General features: G+C 33.1%; 1 protein-coding gene across 1 annotated transcript in view; it reads left to right on the top strand.

Moving 5' to 3' along the window:
- PSPC1 (paraspeckle component 1) overlaps positions 1-20,427 on the top strand; it is a 73,613-nt gene extending 53,186 nt beyond the window's left edge. Inside the window, exons 7-9 of the mRNA XM_046028190.1 lie at positions 14,078-14,135; positions 17,364-17,533; positions 19,553-20,427. Of these exons, the coding sequence (XP_045884146.1) occupies positions 14,078-14,135; positions 17,364-17,533; positions 19,553-19,738 (414 nt within the window). The 3' untranslated portion in view covers positions 19,739-20,427. The remainder of the gene's footprint in view (positions 1-14,077; positions 14,136-17,363; positions 17,534-19,552) is intronic.
- The last annotated feature ends 282 nt before the right edge of the window (positions 20,428-20,709 follow it).

Below are 20,709 nucleotides of genomic sequence, written 5' to 3'. Positions count from 1 at the left end.
TTACTTTTGTTTGAGTAGGTGGGAATAGCCCTGGATGCTTAAACACATGTGCATAATAAACCTGGAAATAAATGTATATTATATGCTAGGGCAGTAATTTGATTCAGTTATGTTTCTTTGTCAGAGTAGTTCCATTGTAGCTATCCAGTATATTATATAGTGAGGCCAAGACCATTAAGGCGAAGCAGCCAGAGGCTAAGGGTGTAATGCCTCTTCCAAGGTAGTGTTTTTCAAATAGTGCATAATAAACCCTCAGGGAGGTTTTTAAAAACATAGGTTGTTCACCTGAGGTCTCCAACCTACAAACTGATTCATTTCATGATTACAGGAGAATCTGATACATTCTCCATTGATCACATTTTTGGCTAAATTTAGTAATTTTCAACCTGTGTAGCACATCTTTTTGAACTTGAAAAATGTCTGAGTTCAATTCATCAAATATTTTTGATGCAGTGGTTCTGAGTTGGAGCCATAGAATCTGCATTTTTTTTTTTTAATTAAAGATTTTATTTTTTTGTCAGAGAGAGAGCGAGAGGTAGCACAGGCAGACAGAGAGGCAGGCAGAGACAGAGAGAGAAGCAGGCTCCCTGCCAAGCACGGAGCCCGATGTGGGACTCGATCCCAGGACACTGGGATCATGACCTGAGCCGAAGGCATCCGCTTAACCAACTGAGCCACCCAGGCGTCCCTAGAATCTGCATTTTAAGCAACTCTTCAGTCTTGTTATTTTCATTAGCAAAATAGAAGACAATTGGCTGTATCTTGAAATGAGACATAGTTGAAATCTTGAAATAAGAATATTAATAGTTGAATTTTTTATGGAACCTGGGAGTTTGAAGGGAGGGCTCAGAGCCAGTCAACATGGAGGATAGGATTCATACACTTAATGGAAGTACCCCAACATTTTATGTGAATAGTGCTGTGTGGGATTTTGGTGTGACAACTTTTAGTTCAGCTTTCAGCCTATATGTGGAGGAGGTATTGTCTCAAATGATGGATTAACTTTTTGTTTTTTAAGTATTTCATCTAGACTGGGGGTTGACGGACCAGGATAAGCCAGGCCAAATCTGAACGTTGCCTGTTTTTGGAAAGTTTTATTGGAACACAGTTGTGTTTTGTTTTGATTATGGCTGCTTTGTCCAAAAGTGGTAGATTGACTAGTCATGACACAACTGTATGAGACTATATCAAGACTCTTTGGCCTGCTAAGCCTGAAATACATACTCCGTTTCTTTGCCAAAAAAGTTTGCCCACCCCTGGTCTAGGTCCAGTCTGAGAGTTGGGAGTAATCTATAAAAAGTGACTCATGTTAACCAAACTCCAAAGAGTTTGTGAATTAAAATGCAAATTTATTGATTAATATGTTTTTTTTCCAGTGTTTTTAGAAGGCTTATTGAACAGAGCACCTCATATCCTAGAATCAAGGTCCCTGAAGAATCCAAATTAGTGTCCTGAAGGTTTATTGGTAGTCGTGGTTATAAATCAGAGCAAAAGTTAATGGAAGAACTGATAAAGCATCACTGCCCCATAGCTGATTATCTTAAGAGTTTTCAGATATTTTCTTAGTAGAGACATAAAGCATTGTTCTTTCATTTGTTACCCTTTCTTAATCAGTACTGCCAAATTTGGCCTGTTTAATCAGTCTTTTCTTTGTTAGTCTTCTTTCCTGCTTCTTGAGTGGGCATTGTTTCTTTTCTCTGGTTTGATTATAACCCAGTTTTCCCTGATGTGCCATGTACAAAACTCAAAACAGAAACTCTAGGCAGTAATAAAATTTCATTAATAGGTGCTGACACAGAGAACTAACCATAATCATTAATTACTATCGAGTAGGTACAAATATATTTTCTGAAATGATTTTTGAATTTTTGAGAGAAGTTGCCATTTTGTGGTTTCCACCTGGCGATTACTCCTCTTTATATAAATTATTTAGTTCTAACAAATGATTTGATTGTATTGCAGAAGAAGATTGTTTTTTGGAAGTCTAAACACCTGAAGCATTCAAACAAAAGACATACTTCACAAGGAGTTTTTATGGCATCTTTATTATTCTGTGGATATAACCAAAGAATTATTTGCTTTAGGGTTTGGTGTCAGATTTAGGTTTGACTTGCTGGGTAGCTGAGTATACCTCTTGCTGTTCATAATTCTGATATAACCAGAATTGATTATATCAGTTATATTGCAGTGAGTTCCCATATAATGCTCTAGTTGTAACCAGGTTTTTATTAATGTTTTCATTTATTTATTTACTAAAATAATTTAATGTGTTTCTTACAGTGAGCCAGGAACTTTTCTGGATATTTGGGATGGAGCATAATTGGAATTAGACTTGTAGTCAAGTGAGAACAAAAATCTGTAGATGCTTACATTTGTAATGTTTAAATGTACTTTGGAAGTGATCTTTAGGGATTTTGACAACTGAGAGTATTTGAATTGAAGATATGTATCGATTTTAACCAGCTATGGAAATCTTTGATCCTTTCATTTCACTTTGAAACTTCTCAGGACTTTTTTTTTTAAAGACTTTATTTGTTTATTAGAGATCACAAGTAGGCAGAGAGGCAGGCAGAGAGAGAGGAGGAAGCAGGCTCCCCGCAGAGCAGAGAGCCTGATGCGGGGCTTGATCCCTGGATGCTGGGATCATGACCTGAGAGAAGGCAGAGGCTTAACCCACTGAGCCACCCAGGCGCCCTTTCTCAGGATTTTTTAATAGGATTTTTTAATAGGGGAAAACACAATTTTTATTCAGATTGGGACAACTGAATATGGGTACTATTTAAATATGAGCACAATAAATTGCCCAACTATGAATCATACGTAAAAGGTAGTAATAATGTAGCAACTAAATATTGATTTAATCAACTGTGGAAGAACTACACTCAGAAGATGGAAAGAGAAAAATGGGGAGTGGGTGCATATAAGAGAGCTAATTTCTTCAGCTAAATATTTAGATATCTAAAGTAAAAATGTTTTATAAGAACAGTAAAATTGTATCATTTAAAATATGGAAACAAAGTCTATAAAGAGCAGAAAGTATTTTCCTCTGGGAGAAGGAATCAGGAGTAGATGGGAGTGTGACTGAGGACAGATTTTTTTAAAATTACATCTTAACTTTTAAACTATGAGTGTGTGCCTATAAAATTTTAATTAGTTTAGTTACCTTTTTTTTTTATAGCAGGCAGAAAAATGGGCTGGCTCAGGCAAAGCAGGATGGATGGTTGTCCCAATCATATTATAGATAATAGTTTTTTCATTCATATTTAGAAGATTTCCAAATAATTCCAAAGGCAAATGCTTATTGAGCCTGCCTTAAACTCTATACACACTTTATGAGAAGTCACTTTATTGTACTTAATTATTTCTGTGTCCAGTTAATGATTAGTGTCCTTTTTTGTCTTACCTTCCATTAGACTTTCAGAGAGGCTTATAATCAGAAAAATTTCTGTATCTCTTTCCTCCTGGAGAATGTACTCAGTGTATGCATAACCTTCTCTGACTACACACCTCAGCTGTATCATTTTCAGTATTCTTTTTTAATGCTTACAACATTTCATTATAATTATTTTCTGACTTTGTTATCAACTAATTTGCCTCTTTTAATTTTTTGAGTTTTAGAGTCCTGTATTTGTCATATTGTAGTTACTTAGACACAAATAGGGAGAATTAAATAGTTGTTCGATGTCCTGTTTTTCAAATACCAGTCCTGCTCAGTCATATGATTTTCACTCTTTTTTTGGGTCACCGTACTTTGGTATTTATTGAATACTAATGTCTCAGATATTAAGCCTTTGTAGTTTTGAAACATAGGTGGTGTTAAGACTATTGATATTTTTGTAGACTTCATAATGGAATCACGTAACAGTAAATTTTTCAAAAATGGTCAAATAACAATTTTTTTGTTTGGTTTTCAGCACACCTAACTTCATTATTTGGATCCCACTTGAATATCCCATAAGAGTGTTAGACTTACAGGAAGATTTAGAGGTTTCCATTTAGTAAGAAAATTTGGTCACTGTTTTAGTGTTTCGGAACAGAGTGCTGGGTACCTTGGAGGATATAGAAATGAATCAAGCTCAGGGTCAGGTCTTTGAGGATTAGGTGCAGAGTATCTATGTAAAGTATACAGAGATACAGCTATAAAATTTTGAGAGTTTAGAGAAAGATTATCTGCTAGGGAATGTGAAGAGTGCATTGAGTAGCCTCGGCACTGTTGTAGAACTTATTTTGGATTTTTTTTTTTAAAATATGAATGGTTTATTATTCCACTGTGTTGTAGGTATACATCATGTCTTTTCGTTTGAAATGGTAAGTTTTTCTAATCTTTGTTCAGAATGATAAGATCTTTCAGCTCATGTTTACCTTTCTGGAGGGGTTGAGAAGAGGAAAGTCAAGATTGGCAAATAGGAATGTTCAACTAAAGTAAACACTTTTTGAGATGTCATATATAAATGTGATATACATAATGTGAATTTTTAGGTATTAAATTGAATTAAAAAGATTGTAGGAAGACATAAAAATTCAACGTGTTATTTCTGCTTTGTGAATTAACATTATATTTAGAGCCACCCTGAAACAGGAGTTGTTCTATAAGGTGATGATGTAAAAAAAATTTTTTTTAGGTCAGCCTCCATCTAGTATCTTTTGAACTTTGTATTGAGGACATAAAGTTCTGTAGTATCACCTGAAATGCCAGAGTTTTATATCAAATCTGACTAAATAAATGTGAATGTTAATATCTCTCTGTAGTTATTATCTAACTATTAGTGATGGGGTAGGAACTTGGGTTTGTGAGCATGCTCTGCTGATGAAATGTTTTTCTGTTTAAAATTTCAAGCAGTTGAAAGTATATGGGTAAGTCTGCCTATACTTTGTCTTATGATATCCTGCACTATATTGTACATCTTGTTTCATGTTCTCTGTTATCTGGTTGTAAATTTACCAGGTTTCTCACAAAGTAACTTCTTCATTTGGCCAATTGCTTCTTCTTAAAATTCTGCTTTTAAAAATTGATATGCTTATTATAGTAGTTTCTCATAATTGTGTATCTTAAATACTTGGATTTTATTTAGTTACCACTTAAATATTTTTAGAATTATTATAAATGTACCTGTAGCTTTGAGATATCTACTTAGGAAAAACATATAATTTGTTAAAATTTCAAAGTTTCTGGCATACTGCTAAAATAATGTAATACCTAATGTCATTAACAGAAAGATTCCCCATTAAATATATACTTTAATTCTTTATACATCAGAACACATGTGCTTTTGTTTGCTCCTTCCACTGCTTTCTTCTGTTGATGGGGCTAATTTGGCATTTCTTCTTATACAGTTTATATTAGTCCTTTTGTTTCATCTTTCATATCTTAGTCTGACCAGTCATGATAGTTGTTTTGACTTTGGTAAGGAAATGTACTGGTTAAGAGGTTATGGGTGAAGAAATGCAAACCAGTTACCAGTATTATGTGAGCTTTTTGATAGGGTACTATTTAAAATACTGTGTTTGTGGCTGTAGCTAATACCATCGTGGCTGATTTCTTTAAGAGTTTAGGATAAAATAAGTAAATCTGAATAAATATTTCTAATCAGCTTCAATTTTTAAAAGCATCTCTTTAAAGTTTGCCATAACAATTGAAAAGTGATGGTGATAATGATAATTTTGAAAATGTCCCTTGGGTATATGATTAAAAATACTCTTAGTTGAATATGAATTTGTTTAAAAAATTAATTTATTTATTCCCTTCTGTCTCTTGATACATGGTGATTATATATAATTATATTTAATGAATCTTCAGTTAGAAAACCACCCTAGTTACTAAAAAGCTGCAGTTGACAGTGACACCAGCATAATCTTTTAAAGGTACCCAAGCCAGGCTTTAAAAATACATTGAGTGAATATAGATTAAGAGCTACTTGTCTTGAGGTTAATGAATATAGTGAGCTAAGATGTACGTCTCCCTACTTACATTTGTTTCCTCTTACTTCTCATTTTAAATTTAACAAGTAACAAATCTTTATTATTTGTGACTAAAAGAAACATTAAAAATTTTTAATAGGATGCCTGGATGACTCAGTTGGTTTAGCATCTGCCTTCGTCTCAGGTCATGATCCCAGGGTCCTGGGATCGAGTTCCACGTTGGGCTCTGTGCTCACCGCGGAGCCTGCTTCTCCCTCTGCCTGCTGCTCCTCCTGCTTGTGCATGCGCGTGCTCTCTGTCTCTCTCTCTGACAGATAAATAAAATTCTTAATAGACTAATTTTTAGTTTTAGATTCATAGCAGAATTGAGCCGAAGATAGAGATTTCCTATATACCTCCTTCCGCCAACATGTATCCAGAGTCCTTCACTATCAGAATGGCACATCATTATCACCAGAAGAAAACAGTTTATGTTAGGGTTCACTCTTGGTATTGGTCAATCAGTGGACTTTCGACAAATGTATCATGACATGTACCCGTTGTTATAGTATACACAGTAGTTTCACTGCCTTAAAAATCCTCTGCCCTCTGTCTCTTCATCCCTCTTTCCTTCCTAATCCTGGGCAACCACTGATTTCTGCTACTTTCGTTATAGTTTTGCCTTTTCCAGAATGTCTTGTAGTTGGAATCCTATGACACCTGAGGAGAAGCAGGGACACCAAGGGATGGTGAGGATTTCAGCCCTTCCCTCTGTCTCCCCTGTTTAAAGCTGCTGGGATGCTGTGGGTCCAGGAGTTCTGATACAACATTCTGCTTCTCCTGCTTTTTAGGTTTGCATCTGATAAGCAGGGTCGGGCCTGGTTAGTACTTGGATGGGAGGTTTGCATCTGATTGTCACAGACAACTGTGTAAGGGGGCTTCAACCCTGCAAGAAACTCCCAAAGGGAGGCCCGGGGCTCTGCCTTTCAGAATCAGCCTGCATCTGTGCAGGATTCCTGTTAAGTCCCCCCTTCAGTATATATTAGTAGGGACAGACCTGAATTGCTCCACAATCTTCTGTCAGAAATACCTCTAGCTTCATCGGAGCCCCTACCATACAAGCAGAGTTTATTTCTTATGATGGACAGCTACAAGGTAGCACTAGCTTGAGCAGATGAGGGGCATTTATTGTAATGATAAAAGGATGTCTCCACAAATGTGAATCCCACTGGGTCCTAGGAAGGGTCTTGAGGTGGGAGCTGGAAAACCTTCAGGATTTCTCTATGACTCTATAATATATAGCTTTTTCATACCGACTTTTTGGTAATAAGCATTTTAAGGTTACTCTCTGTCTTTTCATGGCTTGGTAGCTTGTTTATTTTTAGTGCTAAATAATGTCTCATTGTCTGGATGTACCAGTTTGTTTATCCATTCACCTACTGAAGGACGTCTTGATTGTTTCCAAGTTTTGGCAATTATGAAAAAGCTGCAGTAAACATCCATGTGCAGGTTTTTGTGTGGTCATAAGTTTTCAACTCCTTTGTGTAAATACCAAGGAGTATAGTTGCTGGATTGTATGTATGTAAGAGTATCTTTAGTTTTGTAAGAAACTGTTAAATTGTCTTCCAAAATGAATATGCCATTTATAATTCCTATCATCAGTGAATGAGAATTCGTATTTCTCTACATCCTTGTCAGCACTATGTGTTGTCAGTGTTTAGGATTTTGGTCATTCTAATTGGTGTGTTGTGGTATCTCATTGTTATCTTAATTTGCAATTCCCTAATGATACATGGTGTAAAATTTCATTTTAACAGTTATAAAACTGAGGAACATTTCCCCAGTACTCAAGGGTGCAGATATCATGGAATGTATATATTCAAATTGAGGGTAAAAAAACCATTACAGATTGTATTTATTGAAAGATTGTCTTAGGTTGCTTAAAACATATTCCCCCCTGCCCTGAGATCTAGTAGTGAATAGTACGTTTTGGAAATTGTTCTTTTTAATTACTTGAAGTAAAAATGTTAAGCATTTTTGCTTAACATTCTCAAGCATTCTCTGTTGATTATGTTTGAAAGTTTGCATGCTATTATTTGTATTAGTGGGAACATGTCTTCCCTTTTTAGTGTAAAATTACTTCATTTCTGTTAAGAAAAGATTACTTTGTTGATGCATATACCCTTCATTATTAGAACTTTTTAAATGAGTGAATAATTTCTTGGCAAAGAGGCCTACCTTTTATTTTGAATTTTTTTCTTTATACCCATTTTCTTAATATTTCATGTAATTGATTTTCTTTCATTTTTTACTCCCAAATACCCTGTTTGTTAGATAGTATTTCAGCTGCTAATTAATTTCTCTCTTGAAAGTTAGATTAGCTATCTAATAATCTTTATTCTTTTATGTAAACTTTTCTAGTGAAGGAAAGATATATTTTCAGGTACTAAATATAATTTATTTTTAGAAATTCTTAATTATAAAAAGGTTGAGTCTTGTTACTTCCCAGAACTTAAAACATTTCTTTAGAATTATACTTCCCTTAGTAGATTTAAATGTTCTCTATCAGTGTTTTTATATCAGGAATTTTGGCATTTTCTTTATCAAGACACTGAACCTAGATGGTATGTGGTGATCCTTTAACAATCCCTTGGAGGCTTTTTCAGAAATGTATGTGAAAGATCTTTACAAATTAAAGAATATAATGATCATGGTCATTAAGACTGCATTCATTCAAACAGGAATTTACATTACTCAGTGTCAGATGAATATATCTTTATCATTGATTGCAAAATGTTTCAGTTGATATGTTAAATCATTATGTAGTGCACTTTTCTAAACCTTAGGCATTCATATTATACTTTATTTTAGACTCACCTTTGTGTGTACCATGTGAATCCTTTAAATTTGGTTATCTAAAAAAAAGAAACTACAGTATCTTTAAGTTCACAGGTTGATATTTTGAGTATGATACTAGTATTAAAGGAAAATAACCTATTCTACACAAAATAATGTGAAGTTCTTCGCTGGTTTAGTTACTTTACATTAGTGCAGATTTTCTGCTTTTATTTCCATGAATGAATACTGACTAGAACTTAAAAGCATTGGTTCTTGAACTTCTTGGTTTTGAAATTTTTTTACACTATTAAAAATTATTGAAGACCTCTTAAGAGCTTTTGTTTTGTTTTGTTACACCAGTATTTACCTTATTAGATAAGAGAGAAAGTTGAAAGAAAATGGGTAGTAGTGGGAACACTGGCTTCACTTTACATGTTTGCAGATTTCCATGACGTTCCATTTTAACGTAGTGGGAAGAGTGGTATTGCTTTGTTGTTTTGTAAATTTGCTTAATGTTTGGCTTTATAGAAATGGCTGGCTTCCCATATTTGCTTTTGCATTCCATCTTTTGCAGAATGCTCTTTTGATTAAGGTGCATGAAGAAAAACCAGCTTTACTTAGATAAGTAATTAGTAAAATGGAGACGAGTATCTTTTGACCTTTTCAGAGAATTGTACCTATTTTTGTCTTCATTGCATTACAATCTCTTGTGCTACCTTGAATGGATTTTTTTTTTACCCATATACGATTTTTGTGATGTCATATACCAAACATTAGAAAAATACTGATCCATCGAGTTATGTGCATCTTCTAAATTTTAATATAGTTTATTACACAGTATTAAAAACAAATCACATTTCTTAATATCAGCCACTAATCTTGTCAGAAAATGTCTGCCAAATGCTGTCCCAAAGTGTAACATTCCTCTGATACCTTTTGTAAGCCAAAATGGCATAAAATGAAGAAACAACTACCGTTAATGTTCATGTGAAAAAATTTTGGAGAGTTTCTAAACCCAAATTACAACTCTTAGACCTCTCTGATAGCTTAGTATACATCTTGCTACTGATCCACAAAATAAATCTAGATAAAGCACATATGTTCACACACAGTTCAAAGCTATGACAGCTTGATGATGAGAGGCTAAGTATAGTTCCCAGGGAAGGTGCTTGGTAGCACTTTTTGCTGCTCTAGATTTGTGCTGCCTCTAAAATTGCTTGCTACAAAACACACTGAACTTTATATGTTCACTTTTTGCCTTTTTCCATAGAAGAAAGAATCCCTTTTTGGTTTGCAAAAGCAGGTACTACAAATGTAGGTCTTTCATAAAAGCCAAGTGGCATGATACACCTTTAGAAAAACAAGGGATACCTGTACACAAGTCAGTAATCATAGTTTGTCAGATGCTGTCTTACTTAGTTTACAACCCAATCATATGAATGTTTTTCTTGAAGAACCATTCTTGAAGAATGGAGCAGAAGTGATTTATGTATATATCCTGTTTTGCATAGATTATTAAAAAGACATGTAGGGATTCAATAAAAATAATTCTAACTGCTTCATCTACATATTCTAGTTGAAATTTTAAAATTAGTTCTTTGGGCAGACAACCTCTGCTGTCCCGCCCGCTGCTCCCTTGCAACAATGATAGTTACTAGTAAAAATTGAATATAAGTGCCTTAATTTTTGCTCAAATACCAAGATTTTTGCCTCCCAGTTGCTTGTACACCATCCCTACATATGTTGATAGACTGAAAAGCCCAATTAGATCATAATTTTATAATTGTGTTCTAATGTTTAGTAAGACATGAAACAGTTTTGAATTTGTGCACTTCCCGAAAGGGTCTTGTGGACTCAGTACTCTGCCAGCCACACTCTGAGATCCATTGTTTTAATGAAATGCTGCTTTGATATGTGGTTCTGGAAATCAGTCATACTTTCATTGCTTTTTTGGTCAGGTGTGAATTGAAGCATACTTCAGTGACAAGCTGAGGAATACATATATATAATTCTTTTAATGGAAAGGCACAAGTTGTGAATGAAAATAACTAAAAACCTTGCCTTTTGTTAGGTTTTGTTAGAATCCTTGAAAAAAATGAAGGTGTTTTGTGAAGGTAAAAACTTAAATGAACTCTATTTTGGCAGAATTTTTATGTCAGTTCAACCTTGAGTAAGTTATTTAACAGTGCTTGTACCTCAGTTTTATGATCTCTAAAATAGGGTAACAGAAGACCTACTTTATAGAGTTGCTGTGAAGAATAATTGAATTAATTGAATCATTTAAACCAAGTTTTCAGTTTTAATCATAGCTTTGTTATCTTATTGCAGTGTAGTCTTATCAAGATTTTGTTTACATTTAAGTTGTTTCATGTCAAATCGTGACTCTTAATATTTGGTAAAGTAGTAAAGCATTAAAATTCGTATTCCAAAAATACCATGTATTTTATGCACCAGTTCTAATTTCAGATATTAGAATTCATTGAAGTGAGGGTCTTGTATAATGCCGTGTATTGCTTTTTGGGTGGGTACACAGTTAATAGTGAACTTTCTCCTTACCATTTCTCCTAACTGATACTTGATAAATAAAGTTAAATGAGAAGTACTGTCTTAATTTTCATTGCTAACCAGTACCATTAAATATAATCTCTGACCTTTGCATTTTACTAGAAGTATGTAGCAGTGGATTTTTAGAAAATGACAGTAATCTTAAGATACAGCTAGAAAGTTGAAAAATTCTTTTGCTCCTTCTAAAATAGTTTTAAAAAATCTATCATCTAATTATACCATCTCTTTTTCTTAATCTTAATGTGTGAAGCTATATAAAACAGTACTCAGTAATTTTCTTTAAGGAAACATCAGTATTAAAGAAATTGAGCGTATATGTATCTAATGAAAAATGCTGTATTATATAATATGTGTTTTAATGCAGTGATGTGGTACATTAGCATGGATTTTGTAAGACATTCTGATTATTTCATTTAAAGACATTTTAGAACTGGAAAACCAGTTGTTTCTTTTTTTAAGATTTTTATTTTTAAGTGATTTCTACACCCAACGTGGGGCTCAAACCCACAACCCCGAGATGCAAGAGATGCATGCTCTTCTGATGCCCCTGGAACCAGTTTCTAATAGAGCTTCAGAAAGGAAATGTAATGGCCATTGTTGAATAGTCGATTTAAAAAACCTAAGTCTTGGGGTGCCTGACCGGCTCAGTCAGTAGAGCATGTGACTTTTGATCTTGGGGTCATAAGTTAGAGCCCCATGCTGGGTGTAGAGATTACTTAATAAATAAAAGCTTTTAAAAAAAAAATCCATAAATGTATTTGGCATATTAATCTCTTCAGAATTCTATTAATGAAGAAAATAGAGTAATAGAATAGTTTCTTTTTTAAAGTACTAAACTTCGTGAATAATAAAGCTAAACATTGTTATTCTGGAAAATTGTAGGTGCAGATGAAATTATCAGGAGATAATAAAAACATCAGATCCCTTTTTGTTCCTACCAGTGAATCACAGGCATGCATCCATCTCCTTTCTTTGTTCCCAGCAGTGAATCCCAGGCATCCAGTTAGGATGTCAGAATATTTAAGGGGGATTTGAAAATTGAAGTCTCAATTGAAAACTGAAGTCTCAAACAATAAGATTATCATAATTACCTTTTGTTAGTGGTTAGATACTGCATCCTTCTTTCATTGTTAAGGCAAATCCAAAAGTAAAAGTTAAACCCTTGTTTACCATGGTCGAAAAATCGTGTATTTTACTGTGGTGCTGAAATGGAACCAGCTTTTCCATAACAAGTATCTGCTATAAATAATACCTGGAAGGTTTTGGACATGCTGAAGCAGTCTGCATTTTATCAGGTACTGGTGATGAGGAAATGACAGCTTGGTTTGATTTATTGATGGTAGTGTCAAGTTTGATGATAAAATAGTATTTTCCATATGACTTTATCAGAAATCCATCCTATGAAATAGTCTAGTTGTTTTGCTAGTTAGTATCCATCACTAACCAAATGTTTTATGAGAAGAGACAAATTTTAGTTTTAGGAAAGTTTAAAAAAAATAGCTTTGAGAAAATTTGGTATTTATGTTTTTTACATAATTGACAAACATTTCTTCCTGATGTTATGTGATTTATTTATTTTTTTTAACCACAGCTTCATTAAAGGTTACATTTTGAGGCATGCCCATTAGCTTAGATATGGGCAGTAGATATGGGTTTAGTGGCATTTATCTACCATATACCATAGACTTCTACTTCCTCTTTTTCCCAGTGTTTTACACTGGTATTTTATATTCTTAAGTGGAATTTTAAGCACATTTTAATAAAATTGCTTTCAAAAGAAAAATACCTTTTTAAGATTTAGACATTTCTACTTTGTGTCAAAATGTGTTTTATGATTGCTGCGTTTAACACACTGGTCTGATAATGGAAGAGATCATAAAAGTGCAAGTTTGAATTACAGAATGTGGGGTAATTTCACCTAGAGATTTCATTGAAGTCAATTCTGTATAACTACTGTTAATAAATGAGTTTTTAGAAGGAGTTGAATTTTACTGAAATTTAAAAGTTTGTCATTTGCATGACCTTTTGTATCACAGTTAACCTCAAGAGCATTTTGTTTCAGAACTTGCTGACTGTAATAACACTTTTATTTAGATTTCAAAGTAAAACCCTTGTTCAAATAAAGGAAGCAGTGTTATGTTGAACTTTTAATAATTGTGTGTTGTGGAGACTTTTCATGGCAAATCTTTAGGTCCTGGGTGAAAAACAGTGCTCAAGTATTTGAATAAAAATGCAAAGGTGGTGCTCGCTTTGGCAGCACATATACTAAAAAAATATGCAAAGGTGTATTAACAGTGAAAATTGTCTATATAACTTTATTTTTGGCATACTACCCCATAGCTGTTTGTTTTGGATGTTTGAATACATTTGAATGTAAAAGGGGTAGTGGTCATTTTTGTTTTAAGACAAAATTTCCTCGTGGAAGGAAAAAAATAATTGGCCCTGGTGGTTATTAATACTAGATTTTTCCTTTTTGGAGTCTAAGCATATGTCTTTGCTCTATTGAATATTAAACACATTCTGTGGTAGATTTTATGTAATTTGACACATTGATAATCTAGTAGTATAAACTGAGTGCTCTAAGCACTGTGGCATATCAGACCTGGAAGACTGAAGTTTCTTTTCAGTGTTCTTACTAAGTAAGTCATGTTGGAAAATTTTAATTTTTTAATGGAAAGTGATGTCCCAATTTATTCTTTTCTTTTTGATTTTTTAGATGGGAAATGTAAAGTCATAAGATCGATAGGTTGACTGTGACAACTATGCTTACTTACAGAGAGAACAGGAAATGAGAATGGGTGATATGGGTCCCCGTGGAGCAATAAACATGGGAGGTAGGGATTTGAAGCAAAAGCCTTCTGTAACTTGTAATTCTTTGGGGAATTGTACATGCTGTTTGTGGTATCTGCATATCAGTAACAAACTAAAATTTGGAACCAACACTTGTAATGATGAAATTTCTTAAATTAAGTTGAAAAAATACAAGTATATTGAAAATAATATGCTAAGGAAGAATTTTGTTTCATTGAAGGCTAAAAGGTATATTATGTTTTAATAGACTTAATGAAAGGAACCTGTAACCAGGTTTTGATAAAACCTGAAACCTGTTCAGTCATTCCATGGTGTAATGCATCTATTTTGCATTTTTAAAAAATCAAATTTCATGCTTTCAAATTGGCTCTTTTTACCTTTCTTAGAAATTTTGATAGTTTCTGAATTTGTAGGGGTTTTAAACTTCTTGAGAGTATTTTACAAATTTTTATTGCTAAGGTAACGTTTTGTGTAATTAGTTATTTTTATTTATTTTACTGAATGTTTAGCTTATTTTGCCCTCACCTACCATATTGTGCACAAAAGTGCACTGTTGGGAGGCATCTATGACATGTCAAGAAAATTAGATGCGTCTTATGCATCTGGGCTAATGCATATCTTTAGAGTTTATGTAAAGTTTTGAAGAAAGTACCTACATTAGCTTCTCCTCTATTGAGGGAAACAGTAAATTTGAAATGTCATACACTTAAAAATTAGATAAATTTTTAAAATATTTGTTCCATATTGTCCCACAGAAGCTGTCACAAAATTGAAATCTTTACATAACTCAAAGTGTACGTATTGTAAAGATTACATTACCATTAGCATGTAGTACTTGGAATATATAGTGTATGGAGTAAAAAAAAGTAATATGTGGGATGAACATTTTCTGTGATCTACCTTTTTTCCTCCAATTTCTCATGCAATTTATTTGCTACTTCCAATCAGATCATCTAAAATTGTTTATTGCCATTTATTTTGTCATTTTTCTTACCTGCCAGTTAATAAGCATCTCTGGTATACAAAGGAAGCATGATACATGACCCTTACCTATAAAGATCTTAATTTGAAATTAGTTATGGATACATAAATTAATTGGTGAACAAAGAATACATAAGTTCTGTAGGTACAGTTGTAGGACATAGGTTATAGAGACACAGTTGAATATATGTTAATGTACAAGTACTTCAGTTTTATTATGTCTTTTAAAAATAAGTTGTAGAATAGTGTATAATATACAGATGGTTTATTTAAGCGTTATAAATGTGAGGTTATGGATTGTAGGTACTTTGAAATGCCATTATAATTATTAGATTGTCATTAACATTAGAAGCAGATGAAATATTTCTGATGTTGCCGAGACCTTGGAAACATTCTAACTGACTTTTAGTTAGCAACTTTATCAGAAGAATAATGAGAGTATACCTTTAGGTTTCTTAATTAGTTAGGAATTTAAGAGAACTAAAAATTTTTATGGCATTTTATTTCATCAGAGAACCATATTACAATTGAGCACTTTCTCAACTCACCTTAAGTCCAGTCCATTTAATTTTCTCCAATATACATTTTATTCAATCCGAGACCTTGTCCTGATGGCTTGCTAGAGTTATGAATCATTACCATGCAGTTGAATGCCACTGTTGAATCAGTAAATTGTCATATTCTATCAAGTTACATTGCTAGAATGTGGCAGTAGATCTTCTGGTGTATCACCAGTGTACTGCCGAGTAAAACATAGATTATAAAACTGTTTGCAGGGGGCCAGATAATTCTAACATTTCTTAGATCTTTAAATTTAGTTTAATTATAGCTGTGTGATAGAAATCTTAAATTACTAGAAATAAGACTCTACTGATAGTTGGAAATGTTATTTTGATTTATTATACCCATATTTGTATAGTTAAATTTGAATCTTGCAAGTGTAAAAATTATATTTTATTAAAAAGAGAAGAAAAGCCTAATCCTTGATCTGTTCTTTTTAGGGAAAGTTAAGATTCCTTATTGATAGTGTCTCCGTTCTTCCTCATTTCCATGTGGGACATGTCATGGAATTCTAGTAAAAAGTTTTATTTATAGCTATGCTAAGGGAATGAAATATTCTTCGATAGTTACAATGTTCAGTTTGTTAGCAAGAACATTTTGGGGTTAAGGGAAATACTTTCTTCCCATGAAGTGGCTAAATTCCCGAGGATTGGGCTGAGAAAGTATGGTAGGCTGTATATTGCCAGGGACTGGTAGGGCAGTAAGACTTTTTCCTCCCAGTTGTTCCCTGGGTCTTATGGGTCAGTCTTATGTAGAAGTCAGCTGCATTTGGTACTGTATAGAGTTCTGAGTTTGAATGAAATTATCATCTCCTGTTATAATGTGTTTTTGAGAAAATGAGTTCTGAGGGTTATAAAATTGACCTATAGAATGAAACACTAGAAGAGAACTCTTAAGTTGGAGTTTGTCTGTTACGAATTTTTAATGAAATAAAGTATGAGTATTTTAAAAATAAAAAAAGTTCAAAGAAGATTCGTTAAAATGTTGTATTTGAAGTCATTATAAATACAATATTTCAGTTCAAACGTTATTGGAATTAACATGAGGTTGGGTGGATATCTTTGATGAAAAAATTTGAAGTAAATATGATTATCCCCATTTCTAGAATTTTTACTATGTCGAAAAAATTCAGATAGCTCTGTTAATGTTTATATTTGCTTTTAAAAAATAAGCTTTGTCATGATGGCTCTTTTCAGTTGTTCTGCTTAGATTGCCTATTGCTGTAATGTTTCAAGTTAAAAAATAGTACCTCCTACAATTTTGGAGTATGTTCAGTAACTTACATTAAAGTCAAGAGGTTAGTTTTAGTGAACTTTATATACATACTTATAGTTTCCAAGTGCTAATCCTTTGCTGTTAATTTAAGCTGGTAGAATATAGTTACCATTGTAAGAGAGTAGTTTGTTAAAAAGCAGACTATAGCAAATAATACTCATGTTTTAAAAAAACTTTGAAGCTTTGACAGTCTCTCATATCCTACAATAACTGACAGTTCTCTCATTTGTTTTATATACATTTGGTTTGGGGTTGAAAATTCTATAGTGTAGGTAATGCTCTATTATGGAGTAGATAAAATTAGGTGCCCTGCTCTCAAAGAAGGAAGTGATTTTGATAATAGTCTTGTTATATAGTTTGCATAAGTATTGTTAAGTTTTTAATGTTTACTAAACTAAGATAGGACAGCTCTAAGTATAGATTGTTTTGCGTAGATGCATTTAGCCCAGCACCTGCTGGTAACCAAGGTCCTCCTCCAATGATGGGTATGAATATGAACAACAGAGGAACTATACCTGGCCCACCAATGGGTCCTGGTCCTGCCATGGGACCAGAAGGAGCTGCAAATATGGGAACTCCAATGATGCCAGATAATGGAGCAGTGGTAATGTATCATAAACATTATTTTGATTATATTCAGTAATATATACTTTTCTGCCCCAAAGGTAACTTCACACTTAACATAATTTGGCATCATTTGTTTTGGCAGTAAAGGTCAATATGCAGTGAAGAAAACGTAATTTTGTGAAGTTATATATTGACTTATGAGAGGCAATTTTTATGTATAACAAGAGTTAATTTACCATTCATGGTGTGCTTTTGTACTCAAGTATATGGCAGATACATATTAATTACAGTTATTTTTATATTGCTTTTAGTGTGTATCCACCTCTTAGTATTCACTGTAAAGGCCAAGTATTTTAAGATTGTGTTCTTTTCCTGTGTGGACTCCTTACCTTTGGTGGGGAATGAAACTCCAGAATGTGTGAAAACAGGTTTTAATAAACACTTTTAATGAAAAGATCACTTATGATTAATTTCAGGGAACTTTTTTTTAACTATAAAATGTACATTAAAATTTTAACGTGTATTTTCAGTTTACATTTTGCAGTCTTACAGAATTACTCATTTTATATTTGTTACAAAATTTAAAAGCATACAGTTTATGTTGTCTTGGTTTGACAGTGTGAAGATATCTTTGTGTGGGTTAAATAATTATAAAAGCAAAATTTGTCAGTACTTATTTTTTTTGAATATCAGTTGCAAGACTGGTAACTTCTCTCATTTTCCTTGAAGTCTATCACTATTTAAATGAGGCTCTTGGCAGAACATTTTCTCATTTGGTTTTTGTTAATGGTTGTTCTAAATAATATTTAGAAAAGGAAGATTGGTTATTTGTATGTTTTGAAAAGGCAGTTTAGTTTTGGAATTACCACAACAGGTGTTAAGGCGCCATTGCTGCTAAGAAAGAAAAAGCACTGCCAATTAAATTCAGACATGCCATGAACTATAAATCCATACTGTTTCAGAGGTGTTAAAAGTGAATGTGCATCTTAGAATTGATACAGTGTTTCATCATTTTAAAAGTTATTTACTTTAATGTAGTCTTTTTTAAAAATTTGGAAAAATTAGACATGGCAGCAGTTTTTTTTTTTTTTAAATCAGTGTTTGTGTACAGAGATAAAAAGGCAGTGCCATAGTATCTACTATGATTAGATGGCACATGATATAATTAGTGTACTTGTTTCCTTCTTTGGAGGCTTTATTTTATAGTAAAATGTCTGAAAGCTAAGTAAAAACTTTTACTACTTTGGTTAAGTTTTTCTGTAGCATATAATCAATTATCTGTAGTAACTTAAGAGTAATATTATCTGGCCCATTTTCCCACACCTCCCCCTGAAATTGTAACCTTTATTTGAATATCACTCTTGGTCTTTTTCACAGTGACATTTTACTACTGCATGTAGGGAGTTCTGGTCATCCTTTGAGATTAACATATGTTGTTATTGTAAAGTTTTCCAAAGGATAAGTTTCAGATATTTATTTAATTGTGCTATTAGTAGTACATATTAGTAAACTGTCAGTTTTTAAAAACTGTATCCGTTTTCCCATTAATAGTCTTTCTGGAAAAACACCTCAATGGTTTTAATGCTGAAATTTAACTTTTTGTACTAGTACTTTTTTTGTTACAAGCATTACTGTTGAAATTTTTAAAATGTTTATTTTTTCAATGTGATGCTGCTCCCCAGTTTTACCTCTTTGATTTTCAAAAAAAATATTCTTTATTACACAGCACAGTATAATCTTTTAAAAAGAGAGATCAGAACAGTATTGTAATACTGATTAGGTTTAAATGGCACTCGCTTACTTCTTAAAATCAGTCCTTTTTTTCATGAAATTGGGGCATAGCATTAGCAATTGTAACTCTTCAGATGCTTTTTTTTTTTTTTTAAACGTAGTAACTAATTAAATTGCTCCTTTCTTCCTTCTATGTGTGATCCTGATTCTGCTGGACTTTCTGCTGAACTTCATGACACCACCACTTGGGATTTTGCCAATTTTTCTTGTCACTTACATTTGGCGTGTTCCAAATGGACTTCGTATTTATTATGTGATATTATAGCACAATGATAGATTTCCTCAAGGACCATCATCTCAGATGGGATCACCTATGGGGAGTAGAACAGGTTCTGAAACCCCTCAAGCACCAATGAGTGGTGTAGGTCCTGTTAGTGGTGGTCCTGGTGGTTTTGGTAGAGGAAGCCAAGGGGGCAACTTTGAAGGCCCTAATAAGCGTCGTAGATATTAAACATTATTTCATTCCTGGCTACTAAGAGAAAGAAAAACCTCAGTGGTATGCCTTTACACTTTTACTTGTTACCTGGAAGAAATGGTTTTATTGTTAATGTATGTAGACTTTAAAGTTTTTCTTTTGTAAAACTTGAGGTTTTTGTATTTTTCTTTATTCATACATAAGCTTTGTAGATTAGAATGGTAATGATGATGCTCATCATTGTGAATGTTAAAATGTGTTTGTGACTTTAGCTAAATATAAGTATGCCATAGAACTGTGAAGTCTATGTAGTTACTTAATCTCAATAAAGAAATCATTTTGGATAATTTACAAATGTTATTAGTAGTATTCTCTCATAGTTTTACTAAACTTCGCTGTAACGGTAATCCTTTGGTTGCTTTAATTAATCCCAACGATTTAAAAATGAAAATGATTTTCTGCGTTTTAGTTTTTGCAAGTAGCACTGAAGATAGAAGCTTAGTGAAAGCTAATGTCAGTAAGGGGTGGATAAAAATAGTACATTGGGGAGGGATGTGGGAATGGGTTTACATTTGTATAAAACCATGATGTTCTTTCTGTGAAATCATTTGCTGTCTACATTTCATATAGATTCTGAATATTCAAATATTCTGAGAAGGAATACTAAGGATATCTTTGTCCTGTGCTGATTTTTTCAAATAAACCTTTTGAATCTTGGAAAAAAATGTTTGGAGGCACATCTCTTTTGCTTTTAAAATTATGTCTATTTTTAATCTTACCTGCCATTATTTGGTGTCAGTATCTAGATCTTACCCTTTTAATTTTCTTTTAAAATCAAAAAATACTGTTAGGTTGGACGTTAAAAGAGGATTTGGTGCGATTTAGAATTGGGTATTTCTTGAGAATATTTACAGAAGTATTAAAGATGGATTAACTTTGTAGTGTTGTAAATGTCTTCCTATAGTTAGGTAAGTCCAGTAAACTTGTCTGACAGGCTAGTTGTGTTT

This window comes from Meles meles, chromosome 14 (assembly GCF_922984935.1).
Source record: "Meles meles chromosome 14, mMelMel3.1 paternal haplotype, whole genome shotgun sequence".
NCBI lineage: Eukaryota > Metazoa > Chordata > Mammalia > Carnivora > Mustelidae > Meles > Meles meles.
This window is presented reverse-complemented; position numbering and strand designations above follow the sequence as displayed.